This window comes from Canis lupus, chromosome 26 (assembly GCF_048164855.1).
Source record: "Canis lupus baileyi chromosome 26, mCanLup2.hap1, whole genome shotgun sequence".
Classification (NCBI taxonomy): Eukaryota; Metazoa; Chordata; class Mammalia; order Carnivora; family Canidae; genus Canis; species Canis lupus.
The window spans coordinates 23,260,158-23,278,806 of record NC_132863.1 but is presented as its reverse complement, the minus strand read 5'-3'; the positions used below and the strand labels follow the sequence as shown (position 1 = coordinate 23,278,806).

Sequence of the window (18,649 nt, the reverse complement as noted above, 5' to 3'; positions counted from 1 at the left end):
GTAAAGGAGAAGTGCAGACTCTGCATTGTGAATAGCTACTTATCTTGGCTTGATACACATTTGGACCATACAAACATGAACTGGCCTAAAACATCATGTTCCTCTTAAAGAAAACTGTAGCTATTAAGATTTTCAGGGCTTGGGGATCCCTGGGTGGCGCAGCGGTTTAGCGCCTGCCTTTGGCCCAGGGTGCGATCCTGGAGACCCGGGATCGAATCCCACGTCAGGCTCCCTGCATGGAGCCTGCTTCTCCCTCTGCCTGTGTCTCTGCCTCTCTCTCTCTCTCTGTGTGACTATCATGAATGGATAGATAAAATCTTTAAAAAAAAAAAAAAAAGATTTGCAGGGCTTACAAGGGACATCTTATGGTCTATTTGAGTTGAGGTTCTTCAACGGAGTGGCAGGAAGTGGGTGTGTAACAATGGAACACAGCTAGGCTCTCTCAAGGAATTTTATCTTAGGTTCTGCTATGCCTAAATGTTAGCTTCTGCCAACAGCATACCAAAGATAGAAGTTTCAGGAACATGGTGAGCCCCAGCAATAACACTCTGCATGCATATTCTGACTGCAACTGTGTAAAAAGATGTATTTGGAAGAGAATAGAAAATAATATAACTAAGATGGTTTTGAAAGAAGAATGGGACTAATTATTTTCTTCCACACTATATTTAATAGTATCATTGTATTATGATAATATTGCATGATATGCACAGATATTATATTATGATATAATAGTATTTCCTATTTTTTTTTTTTTCCTATTTTGTTTTTAAAGAAACTTAGAAATAGACAACCCACACTTTTCCTCAGGATTTCAGTAAAGCAAAGACACAGGACAGTTGGCCCTCTTCTCCACCCTTCCTCAACACCACTTCCAACAGATCCTTCCTCTCAGGATCTCCACTACATACCATAAAAGGCCTTTTGCAAGAAAATGGCATGTACCATCACATTTGAACACTACCTTATAAGCAATAAGTGCCGCTGCAATCGATTCATTTTTTTCTTCCATCACATACTGATTTTTTTTTAATATAGAGGATAAGGACATGAGAAAGAATAAAATGAAGAGACCCTAGCAACTATTAGCCTGACATATCAGTGGTCTCACCATATTATTACAAAGTAATATGAAAACATAACCACATCCTTATTTATTGTTGGCCTGGTATCAGAGTTTGTGTCAAATTATATGTTATGACCCAACATCAGGCAATCCTATCTCTGGGGACTGGGTTCTGAGTAGCATAATCCCTCTAGCTAACTATGAATTGATGAAGGGAAGTAAGAGGCAGATAACTGTAGTTATAAAAAAGCAATACAAGAATCCTTGTGATGTTAGAACTGTTCAATATCTTGACAGTGGAAGTAGATACACAAACCTACGCAGATGACCTACATAGAACTTACTACATAAATGAGTACAAGTGAAATTGTGGAAATCTGAGTAAGATAGGTGGATTACATCAATGTCAATATCCTAGCTGTAATATTATATTCTGTGCCCAAGGACAGTAGAGCAAGTTTTTATGTGGCTGCCATCACTACAGACATGTTTTTGAGTCCTAAAGTTTCATTTAACTTTGCTTCATCTGGATTTTCCCATATATCCCAACAGATTGAGTACTTATCATTCTTAACTACAAAAATAACATTGATTTGTACTGGATAGTCCATCTTTAAAACATTGGGCATTTCAATTATTTCTATCATATCATGGATGATAAAGTATCTTAGTGTAAAAAAGCATTATATTTTAGTTATTTTCTTGCATTACCTTCTATTTTTTGAAAGGTACTCAGAACAAAGGAAGCCATTAACCCTTAAAATGGCCAGAGAAAGCAAACACTTACCAAACCAAGAATCTATGTTTTGGGCATCTTCCTCATCATCCAAAGAGGTAAAATTGATAAAGTCCGTGGGAGCATCATAGGAATAGGAAGTTTTAACTTGTGACATTGTCCCCTGCCTTGGTACAGAAGAGCAGTTTTTTCCCAGTTTTTGTGTCACGTTTTTCAAAAGATCACCTTTTAATGAAAGAAATTGGTTGCACATTAATCTAATATACTGATTCCTCAGCAATTACTTTGCTTTTACTACCACATTTACATTCTAAAAATGACCCGGACAACACATCTTACTTTTCAAAACAAACTAAAAGTTAATTTTTCTTTTTTAAAGATTTTTTTTTTCAATTTTTAAGCAATGTCTACACCCAATGTGAGGCTTGAACTCAATTCCAAGATCAAAAGTCGTATGCTTCAGGCTCTATTACCAAAGCTATAATCATCAAAAACAGTATGGTTCTGGCACAAAAACACATAAATCAATGGAACAGAATAGGGAACCTCCTGAAATGGACCCTCAACTTTATGGTCAACTAATCTTCAACAAAGCAGGAAAGAACATCCAATGGAAAAAAGATAGTCTCTTCAACAAATGGTGTTGGGAAAATTGGGCTGTCACATGCAGAAGAATGAAACTGGACCATTACCTTACACCATACACAAAAATAGACTCAAAATGGATGAAAGACCTAATGTGAGACAGGAATCCATCAAAATCCTAGAAGAGAACACAGGCAGCAACCTCTGTGACTTCAGCTACAGCAACTTCTTGCTAGATACAGATACATCTCCAAAGGCAAGGGAAATGAAGGTAAAAATGAACTACTGGGACCTCATCAAGATAAAAAGCTTTTGCACAGCAAAAGAAACAGTTGACGAAACCAAAAGACAACCAACAGAATGGGAGAAGATATTTGCAAATGTCTTATTCGATAAAGGGCTAGTATCCAAATCTTTAAAGAACTTATCAAACTAAACACCCAAACTACAAATAATCCAATCCAGAAATGGGCAGAAGACATGAACAGACATTTCATCAAAGAAGACATAGAAACAGCCAACAGATACATGAAAAAATGCTCCACTTCATATTGTTGACAATTATATGATCTCACTCATATATGGAATTTAAGAAACAAAAGAGAATCATAGGAAAAAAATAAAACAAGATGAAATCAGAGAGGGAGACAAACCATAAGAGATTCAATCATAGGAAACAAACTGAGGGTTGCTGGAGAAGCAAGGGGGGATAGGGTAACTGGCTGATGGACATTAAGGAGGGCATGTGATGTAATGAACAGTGGGTTTTTTAAGACTGATGAATCACTAATCTCAACCTCTGAAACTAATAATACATTACATGTTACTTAATTGAATTTAAAATTTTCTTTAAAAGTTATATGCTTTATCAACTGAGCCAGCCAGGAGCCCCAAAGTCAACTTTTCTTTTTTAGTAACTTGAAGACACTCCTTGAGATAAATATATTGGAATTAAAAAGAGGCAAAGTTTGGTGAGTACCTACAACATGTCAGGTAGGCACCATATCAAGTGTTTTACAGTCATTCTTTTATTTTCCCTCAGTCTACCTTTTTCTCATTTCTAGCCTCTCCCATCCAATTTACACTCTCTCTGCTCTGAATAACCTAATTTCTGAAACAAACCATTAAGTTTTATACCTACTAACAAAAATCTTACTCATCATTCAAAGTCTAAGCCAATTCTCTACAAAGTTTCCCAATTTCCACCTATCATACTAATTGTTGCCTCTCCAAAGCCATAGTTATCATCCAATTTTATATTAGTTAACTATGCAAATGCCTCTTCTAGCAGGCTGTCAAGTTCCTGAAACCAAGGACTGATTTTACTCACTTGTGTATACCTCATCCATCAAGGTCCTTAGAACAGTATCTTATATATAGTAAGAACTTGGTACATTTTGCCAACTACAGATTTTCTTTCTTTAGAAATATTTTCATAAAAATACTATTCCTGGGCATGAAGAGAAAGACCTTAAGAAATATATAAAAGAAGGTGCCTGGCTGGCTAAGTAGGTAGAGCACGTAACTCTTGTAGGTTCAAGCCCAAGTAGGTTGGAGAGACTGCTAAAAATAAAATCTCAAAAAAACCCACAAAAAACAAAAAAAAAAACATAAAAGGTACATGTCAAAGGAACAAGTCAAACATATGGGTTCATCCCTACTCTCCTGTACAAAGTTCTCACTGTCCTGTAGAAACCTGTGTAGGAAAAAAAAAAAAAGAAAGAAAACCTGTGTAGGTTTAAAGTCAGCCCCCACTATAGGTCTCTATGGTTAAGAAAATATCTGGTAGTCTGAAAAACAGCCTGAAGGACACACTGACTGGCAAATAATTCCCCTATGAAACCCAATGAGCCACTTGTCTTCATCCAGAGAACAACATGTACTTAAAGTATTCTGTATCTTGGAACAGAAGTAGATACCAGTAATCACTTGCATACACATTTATTAAATTAAGTATCTTTCTTTAAGCATTATTTTATTATAAAAATACATTCTCATTAAAGAAATTAGATCACCAAAAAAACTCTTACAAAAATAATAATCTTCAATGCCACAGTATTCCAGTCTGTCTGTTTCTCATTCTTTTTCTGTATATACAGACATATCTATGAATCTGCTTCACATATTGTGAGCATTTTCCATGTCAATACATATAGATAGTTCAACAATTGATGGCTGTACCATAATTTATCCCCTATTTTTAGGCATTTCCCAATATTTTCACTTTAAAGATACCACTAGAAGAATATCCTTGTAGTTCAATTTCTGTACACATCCATAATTCTATCCTTAAGATAAATTCTTAAAAATGGAATTGCTGGAGAGGCGCCTGGATGGCTCAGTTGGTTAAGTGTCTCCTTCAGCTCAGGTCAGATCTTCAGTGTCCTGGGATCAAGCCCTGCGTTGGGCTCCCTGCTCAGTGGAGAGCAAGAGTATTAATCACCTACTCTTATAACGAAAGTCATCACCTTGATCACCACCTTCCAGACTTGGGAGTAGCCATGGACAGTTCTGGCCAATGAGAACAAAGTTAAGAATCTGCTGAGGGGGGATCCCTGGGTGGCGCAGCGGTTTAGTGCCTGCCTTTGGCCCAGGGCGCGATCCTGGAGACCCGGGATCAAATCCCACATAGGGCTCCCGGTGCTTGGAGCTTGCTTCTCCCTCTGCCTATGTCTCTGCCTCTCTCTCTCTCTCTGTGACTATCATAAATAAATAAAAAATTTAAAAAAAAAAAAAAAAAAAAAAAAAGAATCTGCTGAGGGATTCACAGGAAAACTTACTTTCCTAATACAACCACAACCCTGTTCCTGCCCTCTCCTTTGACCCTTCTTCTTGCCTTAAAAGCAAATGCAATGTCTAGAATATAGCAGCTATCATGCACATAAGTGGATGGCCAAGAAAATAACGTTGGCCTCAACGATGCTGAGCTACTGAACATTGATCAAGGATCATTAACCACCTACCTCCAAACGATAATACTCTTTTTGTATAAGTCACTATAGACACATTTTCTGTCACTTATAGCCCCAAACAATCCCAACTAACATAGAAGTCCAGGATTCTAGACCTATCTCTGGTACTTACTAGACATATATGACAACAACTCTTAAGTAAGTAAGTCACTCTACCTTTCTGCCTACCTATTTCCCATAAACAAATGAGAAAGCATTTCAAGTGCTATAAAATACACTACTGTAAGATTTTTTTTTAAGATTTTATTTATTTATTCATAAGAGACACAGAGAGAGAGAGGCAGAGACACAGGCAGAGGGAGAAGCAGGCTCCATGCAAGGAGCCCGATGTGGGACTCAATCCCGGGACTCCAGGATCACGCCCTGAGCTGAAGGCAGGTGCTAAACCACCAAGCCACCCAGGGATCCCACTACTATAAGATATTATCACTGCCTTTTGACCTACTGGTATCTCTCTTCTCCTTGACCACATTCGTATTCAAAAGGCCCTTACTGAAAGATTTCCCAGTGACTGACAGTGGTTAAAATTCCCCTGCTGCAAGGAAGAAGTTTTCCTGTTCTTGTGAACAAACATGCTGGAAGACATGGGAAAATCTTGGATTCCCATGATCTTAATGCCTAACCCAGGTCACTGGGAACACTTCCCAGGCAGGAATGTAATGAAGACTACTAAAGTTGGGGGAGGGAAGAGGCAGGAATGTAATAAATGCAACAACCCCACTTAAGCTTCCTAAAAATCATGATTTCCACCAAAGCATGCTACTGAAAACCACCTGGAAAGCTTTCAAATTTAACCCGTCACACTCTTTCTCTCTTTTTTTTAATTATGGAGCTACACAGCTACCCTCTTTGGAGGGCAACTGCATTTTTTTTTTTTTTTTTGCATTTTTTTTTTTTTGATAGATCTTGCCAAATGAAAAAGTACTATAGCATCATTCACAAAAGCCAAAAAACTAAAAGCCAAAATTCCACCAAGAGAAGATTGGTTGAATAAATTATGGCACAATCATACAATAAAATATTAAGTAACTTTAATATTAGGTAATTTTGCATATGTGATATGTACACAATGAGCTCCAAGAGCTATTAAGAAAAGTAAAATATAAAAGAGCATACTCTCATTCATGTTAAAAAGAAGCAAAGGGGTAATATATACATATATATCTTTGTACGTACATAAGACTATTGTGAAAGGAGACATAAAAGGGCTAACAGATTTTGGGTCTGGAAAAAGAGCTAGGAGTTCTGGGTCAGGGGAAGACTTTTCACTATATGAACTTTATTATATAAATACATACCTTTTCAGTTTTGAGAACTTCTAGTACTTATTTCCCCCTAAATTGGTGTTTACAGTCCACAAATCACTGGGCTTTCTGGAATTTTTATTAAGTACTCTTGGTAATCCAGCAATAATTGTTAAACCTCTTGTTTTTTGGAAATAAGGTTTCCTATTTAAGTGGTCTATAAATTGGTTACTAACTTCACTTATCCAACTGTTACCATTCTTTTTTTAATGTTTCTGTATAAAAATGAAATGCTCCTGGGTATTGACTTAATAAAAAGTATACAAGCTTGAAAAAAAAATAAAAGCTAAAAATAAAAGTGCTATTAATTACTGAGTACTTATGACATGCCAGACACTGTTCACAGTGTTTTACATGTATTAACTCACTAAATCCTCCAACAGTCCTATGAGGTTAAGTCCTATTATCTTCATTTTACAGATGAGGAAATTGAGGCAAGGAGAAATTTACTACTTATTCATGGCCACACAACTAAGAAGTAGCAGAGCCAGCATTTGAGCTCATAGGCCCTTATCCACTACCTCTCATATTTACTTTTTTTTTTTTTTTTTTTTTAGGCGATCTCTATACCACATACATGTGGCATGTGGCTTGAACTCACAACCCCGAGATCAGGAGCCATGCGCTTTACCAACTAAGCCAGACAGACACCCCTTTGTGTGTGTGTGTGTTTTGTTTTTGTTTTGTTTTGTTTTAATTTTTATTTATCTATGATAGTCACAGAGAGAGAGAGACATAAGCAGAGAGAGAAGCAGACTCCATGTACCGGGAGCCCGACGTGGGACTCGATCCCCGGTCTCCAGGATCGCGCCCCGGTCCAAAGGCAGGCGCCAAATCGCTGCGCCAGCCAGGGATCCCTTTGTGTGTGTTTTTATACATTTTTTTAATTTCCTCCCATATTTATTTAAAAATAGATATTTATGTAGATCAATATGAAATGTCAATAAGGGATAAAACCATTTGTAGATAATAACTTCCAAATACTATTTACTACAGGCCGAGGACTTTACCAGGTACTTGACATAAATCATCTCATTTAAACTGCATTAAGAATACACAATATCGGGCACCCCCTGTGGCGCAGTGGTTTAGCACCGCCTGCAGCCCAAGGTGTGATCCTGGAGACGTCGGATCGAGTCCCACATCAGGCTCCCTGCATGGGGCCTGCTTATCCCTCTGCCTGTGTCTCTGCATCTCTCTCTCTCTCTCTCTCTCTCTCTGTGTCTCTCCTGAATAAATAAATAAAATCTAAAAAAAAAAAAAAAAACACAAGAATATACAATATCATAATCACCATTTTACAAATAAACAGGCTCAGAGTAATTAAGCTACTCCAAGATTACCAACTAGTAATGTAGCAGCGTTGAGTTTTAAGACCAGGTCTGTGAGATTCCAAAATCTAGAGTCACTATAATGTACAGGTTTTCTATAACATTACTTCAAAGAGGAGGTAGGTAACCAAACCATACTAATCTATCAGACAAATACAAAAATTAACTCTGCTTTACACAAAACTAAGCAACCCCGACAAGCTGTTCATAAAAGAATACTGGTAAATTAAGAATCTTATTCTAAAAACACTGGGAAAGCTCTGAGCTGAACCATCCCATAAAGTAAAACAGTACTCTGCAATTTCTCTTATTCTTAGTTTGTACTCGTGCATGTAAAATTTTTGCTTTATTTCAGAAGGAAGTCTATCTAAAAAAAAAAAAAAAAAAAAAAAAAAAAAAGAAGGAAGTCTATCTGAACCTCTCAGTGGATACTCTAGAGTAAGAGACAATGAAGAGGGTATTTAAGCAATCAGAAGGAGGGATGTCCTCTGAGGTCTAGGAGTGCATTTGATTGATGGGAGTCGAAAGGCAAGGGGTTCAAACCTAAATATGCCTTGTCTTTATTTAGGTGAAATTTTAAAACCAAAATACTATTTTTCTAACATGATCTCTTTTTTAAAAAACTTCTTTTAAGCTATCTTTGGTCTAGTATAACCAACTCAGGAGACCATCCCCACCTCCCCAACATCCCCAAAAAGGGAATAAACAAAATACATATCTCTCCACTGAGAAGTCTTGACTGTACAATAAAAGGTGATAGTACAAGTACATGAACAAAACCAAAAGTAACTACTTTTGGGTAACTGGGTTATGCCAGTTTTACTGTGCTGTTTCTCCCAAATAAAGTTAAGATATGAAACCTTCAAAAATTAAAAAGCACAGGCCTATTGGGAATGGAACAGGCCAGGGCCTGGGCCAACTGTTTAAATGAGAAGGCCCCAGGCATGATGGGAACTGGATACCTTCCTGCACCCCTTAATCAAGATTGAATTTCTGTCAACAGGTCTCACTGAAAAAAAAAAAAAAAAGAAAGAAAAAAGAAAAAAGACACATGCGTCAACCACATTCCTCTAAACAAATCAGACTGCCAAGCAAGAGAATCAGCTTCACATTTCAAAATTATCTGAATCTACCACAGCTCTAGATCCCTGAAAAACTAGAAACATTCTGAATGAAGAAAAGCTCTTTCAGACCAGTAATCCTACAATAGAAGTGAGAAAAAAGTCTCACTCATATTATGAACTACTTAGGTTCCTTTTAGAACTGTCTCTTAAGTGCCATCATCATATCATATAGTTCATTTTTGTTTCCAGAAAGCAAAGACTAAAGGATACATATAATCTCTTCCTTCAAGAAACTCATATTTGAGTGGAGAATACAGACAATTGTGATACAGGGTGATCAGCAGGGGAAAAACCAAGGTCACTACGGAAATGCAGAGACGGGGATCAGGAGGGTCAGAGAAGGGTACCTGGTGGAAGTGATGCATAGAAGATACAGACAGCCATGAGCACAGCTTAACCTATAGAGATGTTGAATCACTATATTGTAAACTGAAACTAATGTAGCATTGTGTGTCAACTATACTCAAATCAAAAATTATTTAAAGAAGAAAAAGAAAAAAGATGCATAAAGAACAACAAGAAAAAAAAAGAACAACAAGATACAGGCAATCCTGCAGAGTTCTACAAGCTAAGGATGAATACTGATTTTTTCTAAGAGATAAATGGAAAGGGGAAACAAATTCAGGAAAAGCACATAACTGAGGAAGATTGAAAAAGAAGCAATGTAACTTGTTTCCACATTCATCTGAAATTAACCTCCATCATGTCCTGTCCCTCTTCACTCTCAAACCAAAAATAACTAGCCTTGACAACATCTATAAATCAAAAGGTGCAAGTTCAGAGGAGGTGGGGGAAAACTGCAAAAGGGTGCATTCTAAGCAAGGTTGAAATAGTAGACTAGCAGCTCCTAAACAAAACAAAGACTTTGGTGTGACAGATGCTCTCAGGCACTTCACTATCCACCTTGTGAGCTGCATTATACCTATTTCTATTGGGAGAAAAATCATGAGTTAAACAACTGGTAATATAATAAACAGGATAAGAGAGAATAAGTCAAGACTCATTAGAAGTGTATTAGTTAAACAGTCCCATCCAAATAGTGCCATTTCCCCAGGCACACCCTCTCCTACTTTCACAAGGGATAAGAGATCCTGTTACCCTACCACAAGTTAAATAGAGTTGAGTTATTTTCATCCTACCCAAGCAGAAAACACCTACATTTTTTTTTTTGGTACATAAGAGATTAGCAGGAGCCAATAAATGGCAACATAATCCAGCATGCAATTTTAACTGTTAATCAAAGTCAGAAACTAAGTCTGAAGGAAGTTAATGGACTTCATGTTTCCACATTTATGTTTGCTAACTTCTACATTGAAATTGGATCTGTTTACAGAAACAGATCCATGAAGCTTCCAAAATTGGGTCAATTTAAAATCCAATGACAATCCCTCACTGTCCAAGCATTCAGAAGTCAGCACAGGACACATGGACACTTGTTGTAATTCATCACTGTCCAGAAACCTCAAGCACATATATTTTTCATCATCTCTCTCCCACACTTGTGAGTTATGGGTTACAAACTCAGTTCTGCTTTATTTAATTAATCCATAGAACTCTATAAACCCTAAACCACTCTTGTACAACTAATAGGACCTGAATAAAAATCAATGATGTAATTTACCTTCAAACCAAATAATGATACAGATCTTTGTAGAATACTAAAAAAATCTTTGTAGAATATCAGGATATCTTTGTAGAATATCAAAGTGTTCTGCTGTTTCAAGAGTAAGAAGCTGAAAGAGTTTGTAAGGGTTGACAGTGGGGCTGCAGGAGGTTACAATTCTTGTGAATACTCACTCAGTCTTGTAAAGATTTACATCCTTCAAAAGGTATCCTTCTTGGGATGTAGATACACAGATACCCAAGAACCTCAAAAAGTGATTACCTATGGGGTGCCAAAAAGTGAGGTAGACAGTGGCAGGGTTAAAAGATTTCTAAGTATAACCCTTTTTATACTATTTCGATTTGTACCATGTGAATGTATCACATATTTTTAAAATATAAATTTGTGCCTGTGTGAATATACACTATTAAGTAGGTATGTAAATCAGCAAAATTTTCCTGAGACAATTTGGTGTTATGTACCAAAGTCTTAAAAATATGCATTTTTTTTTTAAACTAACGATTTCACTATATGAAATACTATGGCAGAACCATATAATGGAGGGACTGCCTGGGTGGCTCAGTCAGTTAGGCATCTGCCTTTGGCTCAGGCCACCATCCCAGGGCTCCCGGCTCAGCAAGGCGTCTACTTCTCCCTCTCCCTCTGCTTGCCACTCTCCTTCTGCCAGCCCACGCACTCTCTCTCATTCTCTTTGTCAAATGAATAAATAAAATCTTTGGGGAAAAAAAAAAGAAGTTAAAAAAAAAAAAAACATATAATGGAATACCACATAGCCACTAAAATTATGTTGTAACAAAACTTAATGACATGAAAAACTGTTCATAACCTAATTATAAAGTCGAAAAAAATAATGAAAGTTTTTAGTGTATGACTTTTTATTTTTTTAATTTTTTAAAAGATTTTATTTATTTATTCATAAGAGACAGAAAGAGAGACAGAGAGAGAAAGAGAGAAAGAGAAAGAGAGAGAGAGAGAGAGAGAGAGAGAGAGAGGCAGAGACATAGGTGGAGGAGGAAGCAGGCTCCATGCAGGGAGCCCAATGTGGGACTTGATCCTGGGACCCCAGGATTACACCCTGGGCCGAAGTCATGCGCCAGACCACTGAGCCACCCAGGCGTCCCAGTGTATGACTTTTTAAAACCAAACACAGCACACAGAAAAGAATCAGAAAGAAATCTATCAAACTGTTAGCAATAGTTTATCTGAGAGGTAGGATAGTGAGTGACAGCCTTTCTTTTGCTTTTCTGTATTAAATAAATTTCCTTCAAAATATGTTATTTCTAGTTTATTGTTGGAATTTTTTTAAATTTAATTTACAGAGTGCCTGGGTGGCTCAATTGGTTAAGCATCTGCCTTCAGCTCAGGTCATGATCCCAGGGTCCTGGGATCAAGCCCCTCATTGGGCTCTCTGCTCAGCAGGGAGCCTGCTTCTCCCTCTCCTTCTGCCTGCCCCCCACCTACTTGTGCTTTCTCTCTGTCAAAGAAATAGATTAAATAAATAAAATATTTTTAAAAATTATTTATTTATTTGAGAGAGAGAAAACATGAGCAAGGGGGAGGATCAAAGGGAGAGAGAGAAGCAAACTCCTCACTGAGCAGGGAGTCCAAATGAGTCAATCCCAGGACACTAGGATCATGACTTGAGCCAAAGGCAGATGCTTAACTGAGTCACCTAGGCACCCCTTACCTTTTTTTTTTTTTTCCCAAAATATGTTACTTTTGAAGACACATTAAAGCTAACCATTTTTGATGGTAATATATTAATGTTTCTCTTATTCCTTTTTGATATAACTTACTGTGGACACAGCCTTACCTGTGGCTTAATGCCAGTCAATCCACCTTCCTACAGGCTTCAGAGTTGCAATATACTCTTTCACCTCTCTTCTGAAATACTGTAGTCTAGCAAGTACTTTTTATCAAGAACCTGGAAGAAACAGAAAGGTGATATAACAGGTTTACATTCTCTAGTAAAAATGGTTAACAGAGAATACAAAAGCGCTACAAAACACCAAGAATACTCACTTTCAAAACCAAAGAGTGCTTCTGAGAGCTAAGGTCTAAATAGCATAAGTCTATCCTTAATAATACTCTTAACTGTTGTTTCAGCTTAAGTTTTTTTTAGTATATTTGCTGTCTCAGGGTGTCTTTGAGATCATACACTCCCACTTTAAAACCATCTTTCCAAAATCTGCAGTTTAGGAACACTGACACCAAGGGGTGATACTGTGCACTTCTATTCAAACATTAGAATGGAAAGGAAAAAAAAAACTTACTATTTTTTTTATTAAAAAAATAAAAAGTAGAAATATTGAGGCGCCGGGGTGGCTCAGTCATCTGAGCATTTGCCTTCAGCTGAGGTCGTGATCCCAAGGTCCTGGGATAGAGCCCCACATTGGGCTCTCTGCTCAGCAGGGAGCCTGCTTCTTCCTCTCCCTCTGCCTGACACTCCTCCTGTTTATGCTATCAAATAATTAAATAAATAAATCTTAAAAAGAAAGTAGAAATAGTATTCTTTAAAAATTTCCAAAGCCCCTTTCTCACTCAACATTAATCCCCCCCAAGTTTCTCTATGCAAACAAAACCAGAACCCCTCCCAGTTATCTATACTTTTATACTTTTTTTTTTTTTTTAAGATTTTGTTTATTCATGAGAGACACAGAGAGAGAGGCAGAGACACAGGCAGAAGAAGCAGGCCCCATGCAGGGAGCCTTCTGTGGGACTCTATCCCAGGACCCTGGGATCATGCCCTGAGCCAAAGGTAAGATGCTCAACCACTGAGCCACCCAGGTGCCCCATCTATACTTTTAACCAAGTACCTTGAACCATTGATCTCCATCTAGGTCTCTGTCTCAAATACGGATCTATCCACAAAATTATATGGGCTCTTAAATCTTCCAGTAGTCAATTCTATTTCCTAACTTTACTCATTGCAAAGAAAATTCAGTTTGCCAAAGAGTGTTTAGATCTCTCCTCCCTTCCTTCCTTCCCCAGCAATTCAAAAAGAATTAGGGAGAAAGACTGAATAAAAAAATAGATAGGGGATATAGAAGAACTCTGAATACCTCATGGCACCTAAATAAAACATGAAGGACTTTCCCACATAATCCTGTCTCCTGAAGAAGCTTAATTGCAAATGTAGGATAAGTTAACTTTATTAAGCTTGGAATACACAGACTTAAGCATAAGGCTGGCCAAAACAACCCTATTTTATTTCAAGTTTTAAAGTTTAAACAGATTTACCAACCTAGCTGAATACACCGTTTTTCATACCTGCAATTTTGTAGTGAATTTAGATATCTTCCTGCCTATCCAATTCAGCAGATAGTAAGTGGACAATTTGTGTGCACCAAGACTGTTCTAGTTCTTGTCTAAACAATGTCTGCTTATCAAGAGCCAGTTTGTGTTCCATCTGCTTCACAAAGACATCCTTGCCTATTTTAAAGATCATTGATCTCCCTCACCTCTACACTGCCAGGGCAGCTGCAATACATAACACTAGGGGACTCCAATGCTATCATGTCTTGTTCAGATTGTCACTTGTCAATTTGAATCAGTGTTTTGTCCTCAAGCATACCAGAAAACCCATGAGAACATCGTACATCTGAATATCCATAGTATCTAAAACCAATCTGAGCACACAGTACATCCTCTCAAAAGTCGGTTAATTAGTTAAGTGACTTGGGAGCCACAATAATTTTTATCCTGAGAGTGGCAACTTAATCCTGACCTAACACGCCCAACAGCCAAAACAACCAAGAGTGATATAGGGGTGGCTTGGCAGGGGGTATGACACACTGAGGCCACAACGCAAGGGTATCCTTACTATAGCAGTAAATAGTTCAAATTCTGACATGTAGGGCAGCCTGGGTGGCTCAGTGGTTTAGCACCACCTTCCGCCCAGGGCGTGATCCTGGAGACCCAGGATTGAGTCCTGCGTCGGGCTCCCTGCGTGGAGCCTGCTTCTCCCTCTGCCTGTGTCTCTGCCTCTCTCTGTGTCTCTCATGAATAAATAAATAAAATCTTCAAAAAAAAAAAAAAAATTCTGACATGTAATGAGTGAGACAAATATGAAGATAGGCCATAGGATGTCAAGACCAAGTAAAGCTGAATGAACCTGGGAGAACATAAAGCGATAACCTCAGCTCGAAATCCGCAGAGCACTCAACGCTGTCTGGTCCTAAGCAGGGCTGGGCTGATTAGGGCAAGCCCTTGGTACTTAACTACTAGAAAACTGTATGTGAGACAAAGAAACCCTACGTCAAGAAAAAGGAGGCAAAAGAATCCTGCCTTATTATAAGTCTGGTTCACGCTTTTCCTTTCCTCCTCAGTCTATAAATGCTCTAGGAGAGAAAATTAGGCAGTAATTTTAGAATAATTAGGCAATAATCAAAGGGGGAGGGCTAAACGGATATGAATAAAACAGGACGAATTTTAAATCCCAAATAGAAAGACAACTCCAATTGGAATTCAAGTCCCGCAATTAATTATGTTCTCACTCCGTATCTATTACCTTTCTATCTTATACAATAGTTTTTAAATGTAGTTGTGACCACATCTGTTTTCCTCCACCAAAGCCACACTTCTTGAGGGCGGGGCTACCGTTTCACCCATTGCTTGAAAATCTAGATTGTGGGCCTCCGCTCCCTCCTGCATAAAGTGGAGCTAAGAATAGCTCCTGCTTCACTGCCTTGGTGAGATAATTAAGAAAACGTCTGCACGCAGAGTGCCTAGTCCACGAACGCTCATTTCATCTGTGCGCGGTAACAATGATCGTTACCGTTATTAGCCTAGAGCCTCCCACAACCCCTACTTCCCCCTATTTCCCACGGCCGGCCTCGGCCTCTACCTGCAGACACAGCCTGCCAGCCTCGGTCCGGACACACTTCACGGAAAAATCCTGTCACCAAGAGAAGGGTAGTCCGAAGGCCGGCTCCCTCTCCGCCTGGCCTGGGAGGCGCCCACACACCAAGACCGCCTCAGAAGCCCGGGCCGAGAGGCGCTTGGAGGCGCTACGGGCTTGGGGGAGACCTCCGGCCGTTCGAAAATCAGGGAAGGGGCAGGCTGCGTCCCAGCCGCTCCCCGTTTCTCCCCAAGGCTCACCTCGCCACAGCTCTGACAACCAAGCGCCCGGAAGCCCCGCGGCGGGACTCATTCAGTACCGTTGAAAATTTGAACCCAGGCTCCCTAGTTGAATCCACCAATCAGAGTGAGGGAACCGGCAATCCTTAGCCTCCCCATTGGCCCAGAGGATCGCAAGGACGCCGGAAGTCGAGATGCGACACAAGCAAACAACCGCCCCGGGAGGCTCCTGGGAAATGTAGTCTCGTGCAACTTGCCTGAACCCTTTGGAAGAACTCTAATAAGGAAATTACTACAAAGCCCAGAATGCTCGACTCCAAATTATTCGGGAGAGGTAGTACCAACTGGAGAGAGGAAGAGTCGCTTCAGGTAACAGAACGACGTGCACCTGGATTTCCCCAAAACCTTCACGAAAGAGAAATTTCTTATTCTCCCTACTCTAGTGCATGGTGCCTTGGTCATAGGAATTCGCTTCGTTTTAGCATAGAGTCCCCTGTATACAACATAGACTCGCCCTCATCTCTTCTCCCAAACGTGAAGGAGTCTCTCCCAAGTCCTTATTGAGCCCATTCTCCCGTAAGGACTGGCTTAAAGCCGCGGCTTATGATTGGTTGGTCCTTCCCTTTTAATTCCATTTACGTGTCTTGTTTTCTCGTCCTCGTATTTTAGAAGAGAAAACAAAAGGTTCAGAGAAGTTGAGTGAATAGTCTGAAATCAATAAATGGAGGAAGCGGAACTTGAATTAGGGACTTCTGGTCCTATACATCATCAATAATTACTTAGAAAATAATAGCAGCTACAAGAGGGGAAAGATCTCTGTAATAAAAATTACAGCGTTTAAGAAAATAAGCTTAAGGCCTTTATCTGAAAATTTAAAACTGTAAAACTTGGTTGAATAACTACAAAAATACGTAAAGGAGATTATATGCTTTATTAGTGGATGGGGAGATCCAGTATTGTAAAGCTGTTAATTTTCCGTATGAAGAGTTCAAGGAAATTACAATGAAATTCGCCAAGGTTTTGTCATGGGACTTGCCAAGTTGATTCTAAAATTTATATAGAAGAAGAAAACACAAGAAGTGGCATCTGAATTTTGAAAAATAATGGGGGAGACAGGTGACTGCCATACATAAGCTCTCATGAACATTAACATATTTGTAAATTATAGTTATGTTTAAAGTATGGTTAATTGACTCCATGGGGATATAATAGGGAAAATCCAGAAAGGAAAACTCTACAGAACAACAGATCTCGTTTCTTCAAAACATAAACAGCAAGAGTGGTTTTGTTTTTGTTTTAATACGCCTTCTTATTTGTAGAGTTACATATAGAAATGGTAGGAATGAAATGACTCTAGAATTTGCTTCAGAATGATCCGGATAGTGTGGGGTCTCGGGAAATAGGTGGGAGTATAGATGAAACGAGTGAAACAAGATTAGCCACAAAATGTTAAGCGTTGAAGCTGAATGGCAGGTTTGTGATACATATATGCATATATATGCTCATATAAATGTGCTTGTGAAGTTTTCACAAGGTTCTTTAAAGCAGAATATTGCCATAAGAATTCTTTTAAAACAACAGAAGATCAATTAGAAGAGCTTAAGAGTCCAGAAACAAACTCATGTATATCAGAATTTAGTAAATGCTGAGTAGAATTTCAAATCAGATGGAAACAAATAATGGAGTTAGGACATTTGCTTTTCATTTGGGGAAAATATTATATTAGATTTTTATCCCATACCATTTACAAAAACAAATTTCAGATGAATTAAAACCCTAAAGATAGGGACGCCTGGTTGGTTCAGCCATTGAGTATCTGCTTTTGGCTCCGGTTGTGGTCCGGGGAATCCCAGGATCAAGTCCCTCATCAGGCTTCCTGCATGGAGCCTGCTTCTCCCTCTGCCTGTGTCTCTGCCTCCCTCTCTTTCTGTGTCTCTCATGAATAAATAAACAAAATCTTAAAAAAAAAAAAAACAAAACCTAAAGATAGGGGAAAAATAAAAATTTTTAAAAGTTTAAAAGAATATGTTTTCGATGTTGGGGTAGGAAAATTTTATGTTAAGACAAAAGGGATAAACTAAGACATAAAGGTAAACACTGACCAACATTTTAAAATTCTGTTTGACAAAAGAAAAACAAGACTGAAGGAGGAAATATTTCCAACACATATAACAAAGAATTAGAACTCAATATATATAAATGAACAGCAACAAAAAAACCCCAAAAATCAGTAAGAAAAGGACAAAACCTCAATAGGAAAAAAAATGGAGAATATGGGCACTTCTTAGAAGAAGAAATAAAATTGGCCATTAAAGATAACACAAAGGGGCACTCCCCTCTGCTTGCTAGATAGGATGCTCCCCAATTCAGGAATCCCTTAATAAAGCTAATTGGATCTTCAAATTAAAAAAAAAAAAAAAAAAGACATGCAAGGGTGGTTGGCCTCAACTAGTAATACTGAAATTTAAGTTAAATTCAAAGTATAAGCAAGAAGGCACCATTTTCACCCATCAGATTGTCCAAAATTAAAAGTTTAATGGTATCAAGGATTTGCAAGGTAAAAGAACAAATGGGTTTGGCTGCTTTAGAGGGCAAGTTAGCAACATCTATTAAAATGTCAAACACGTGTGCCCTGTGATCTAGGACTTCTATTCCTAGGTTTAATTCCAAGAGACACAATCATCAACTTTGACATAGAAGCACAGAGGCACAGTCACTATCACATGAATCGAGCACCTACCATGTGTCAGTCACTATACTAAATGTTGGGATTAAAAAGACAAAATCTCTGTCCTTGAGAACCTGATTCTAGATTCTACTGGAGAAGG

General features: G+C 38.4%; 2 protein-coding genes across 18 annotated transcripts in view; one reads left to right on the top strand and one right to left on the bottom strand.

Moving 5' to 3' along the window:
• TPX2 (TPX2 microtubule nucleation factor) overlaps positions 1–18,649 on the bottom strand; it is a 74,680-nt gene that overhangs the window by 47,722 nt on the left and 8,309 nt on the right. For 2 of the 14 annotated variants that reach the window (XM_072800480.1, XM_072800485.1), the window contains exons 1-3: positions 15,843–15,994; positions 12,556–12,666; positions 1,854–2,027 (exon numbers count right to left, since the gene is read on the bottom strand). In XM_072800480.1, coding sequence (XP_072656581.1) covers positions 1,854–1,959 — 106 coding nt within the window. In that variant the 5' untranslated portion in view covers positions 1,960–2,027; positions 12,556–12,666; positions 15,843–15,994. Of the gene's footprint in view, positions 1–502; positions 572–1,853; positions 2,028–10,915; positions 11,004–12,555; positions 12,667–12,764; positions 12,846–13,015; positions 13,203–15,588; positions 15,996–18,649 lie in introns of those variants that run through there. The other 12 variants (XM_072800475.1, XM_072800476.1, XM_072800478.1 and 9 more) reach the window with 12 other exon arrangements.
• The window catches only part of BCL2L1 (BCL2 like 1), a 64,230-nt gene continuing 61,638 nt past the window's right edge, over positions 16,058–18,649 (top strand). For all 4 annotated transcript variants that reach the window (XM_072800492.1, XM_072800491.1, XM_072800490.1 and 1 more), the window contains exon 1: positions 16,058–16,190. The gene's annotated coding sequence lies outside the window, so the exon portion shown is untranslated. The remainder of the gene's footprint in view (positions 16,191–18,649) is intronic.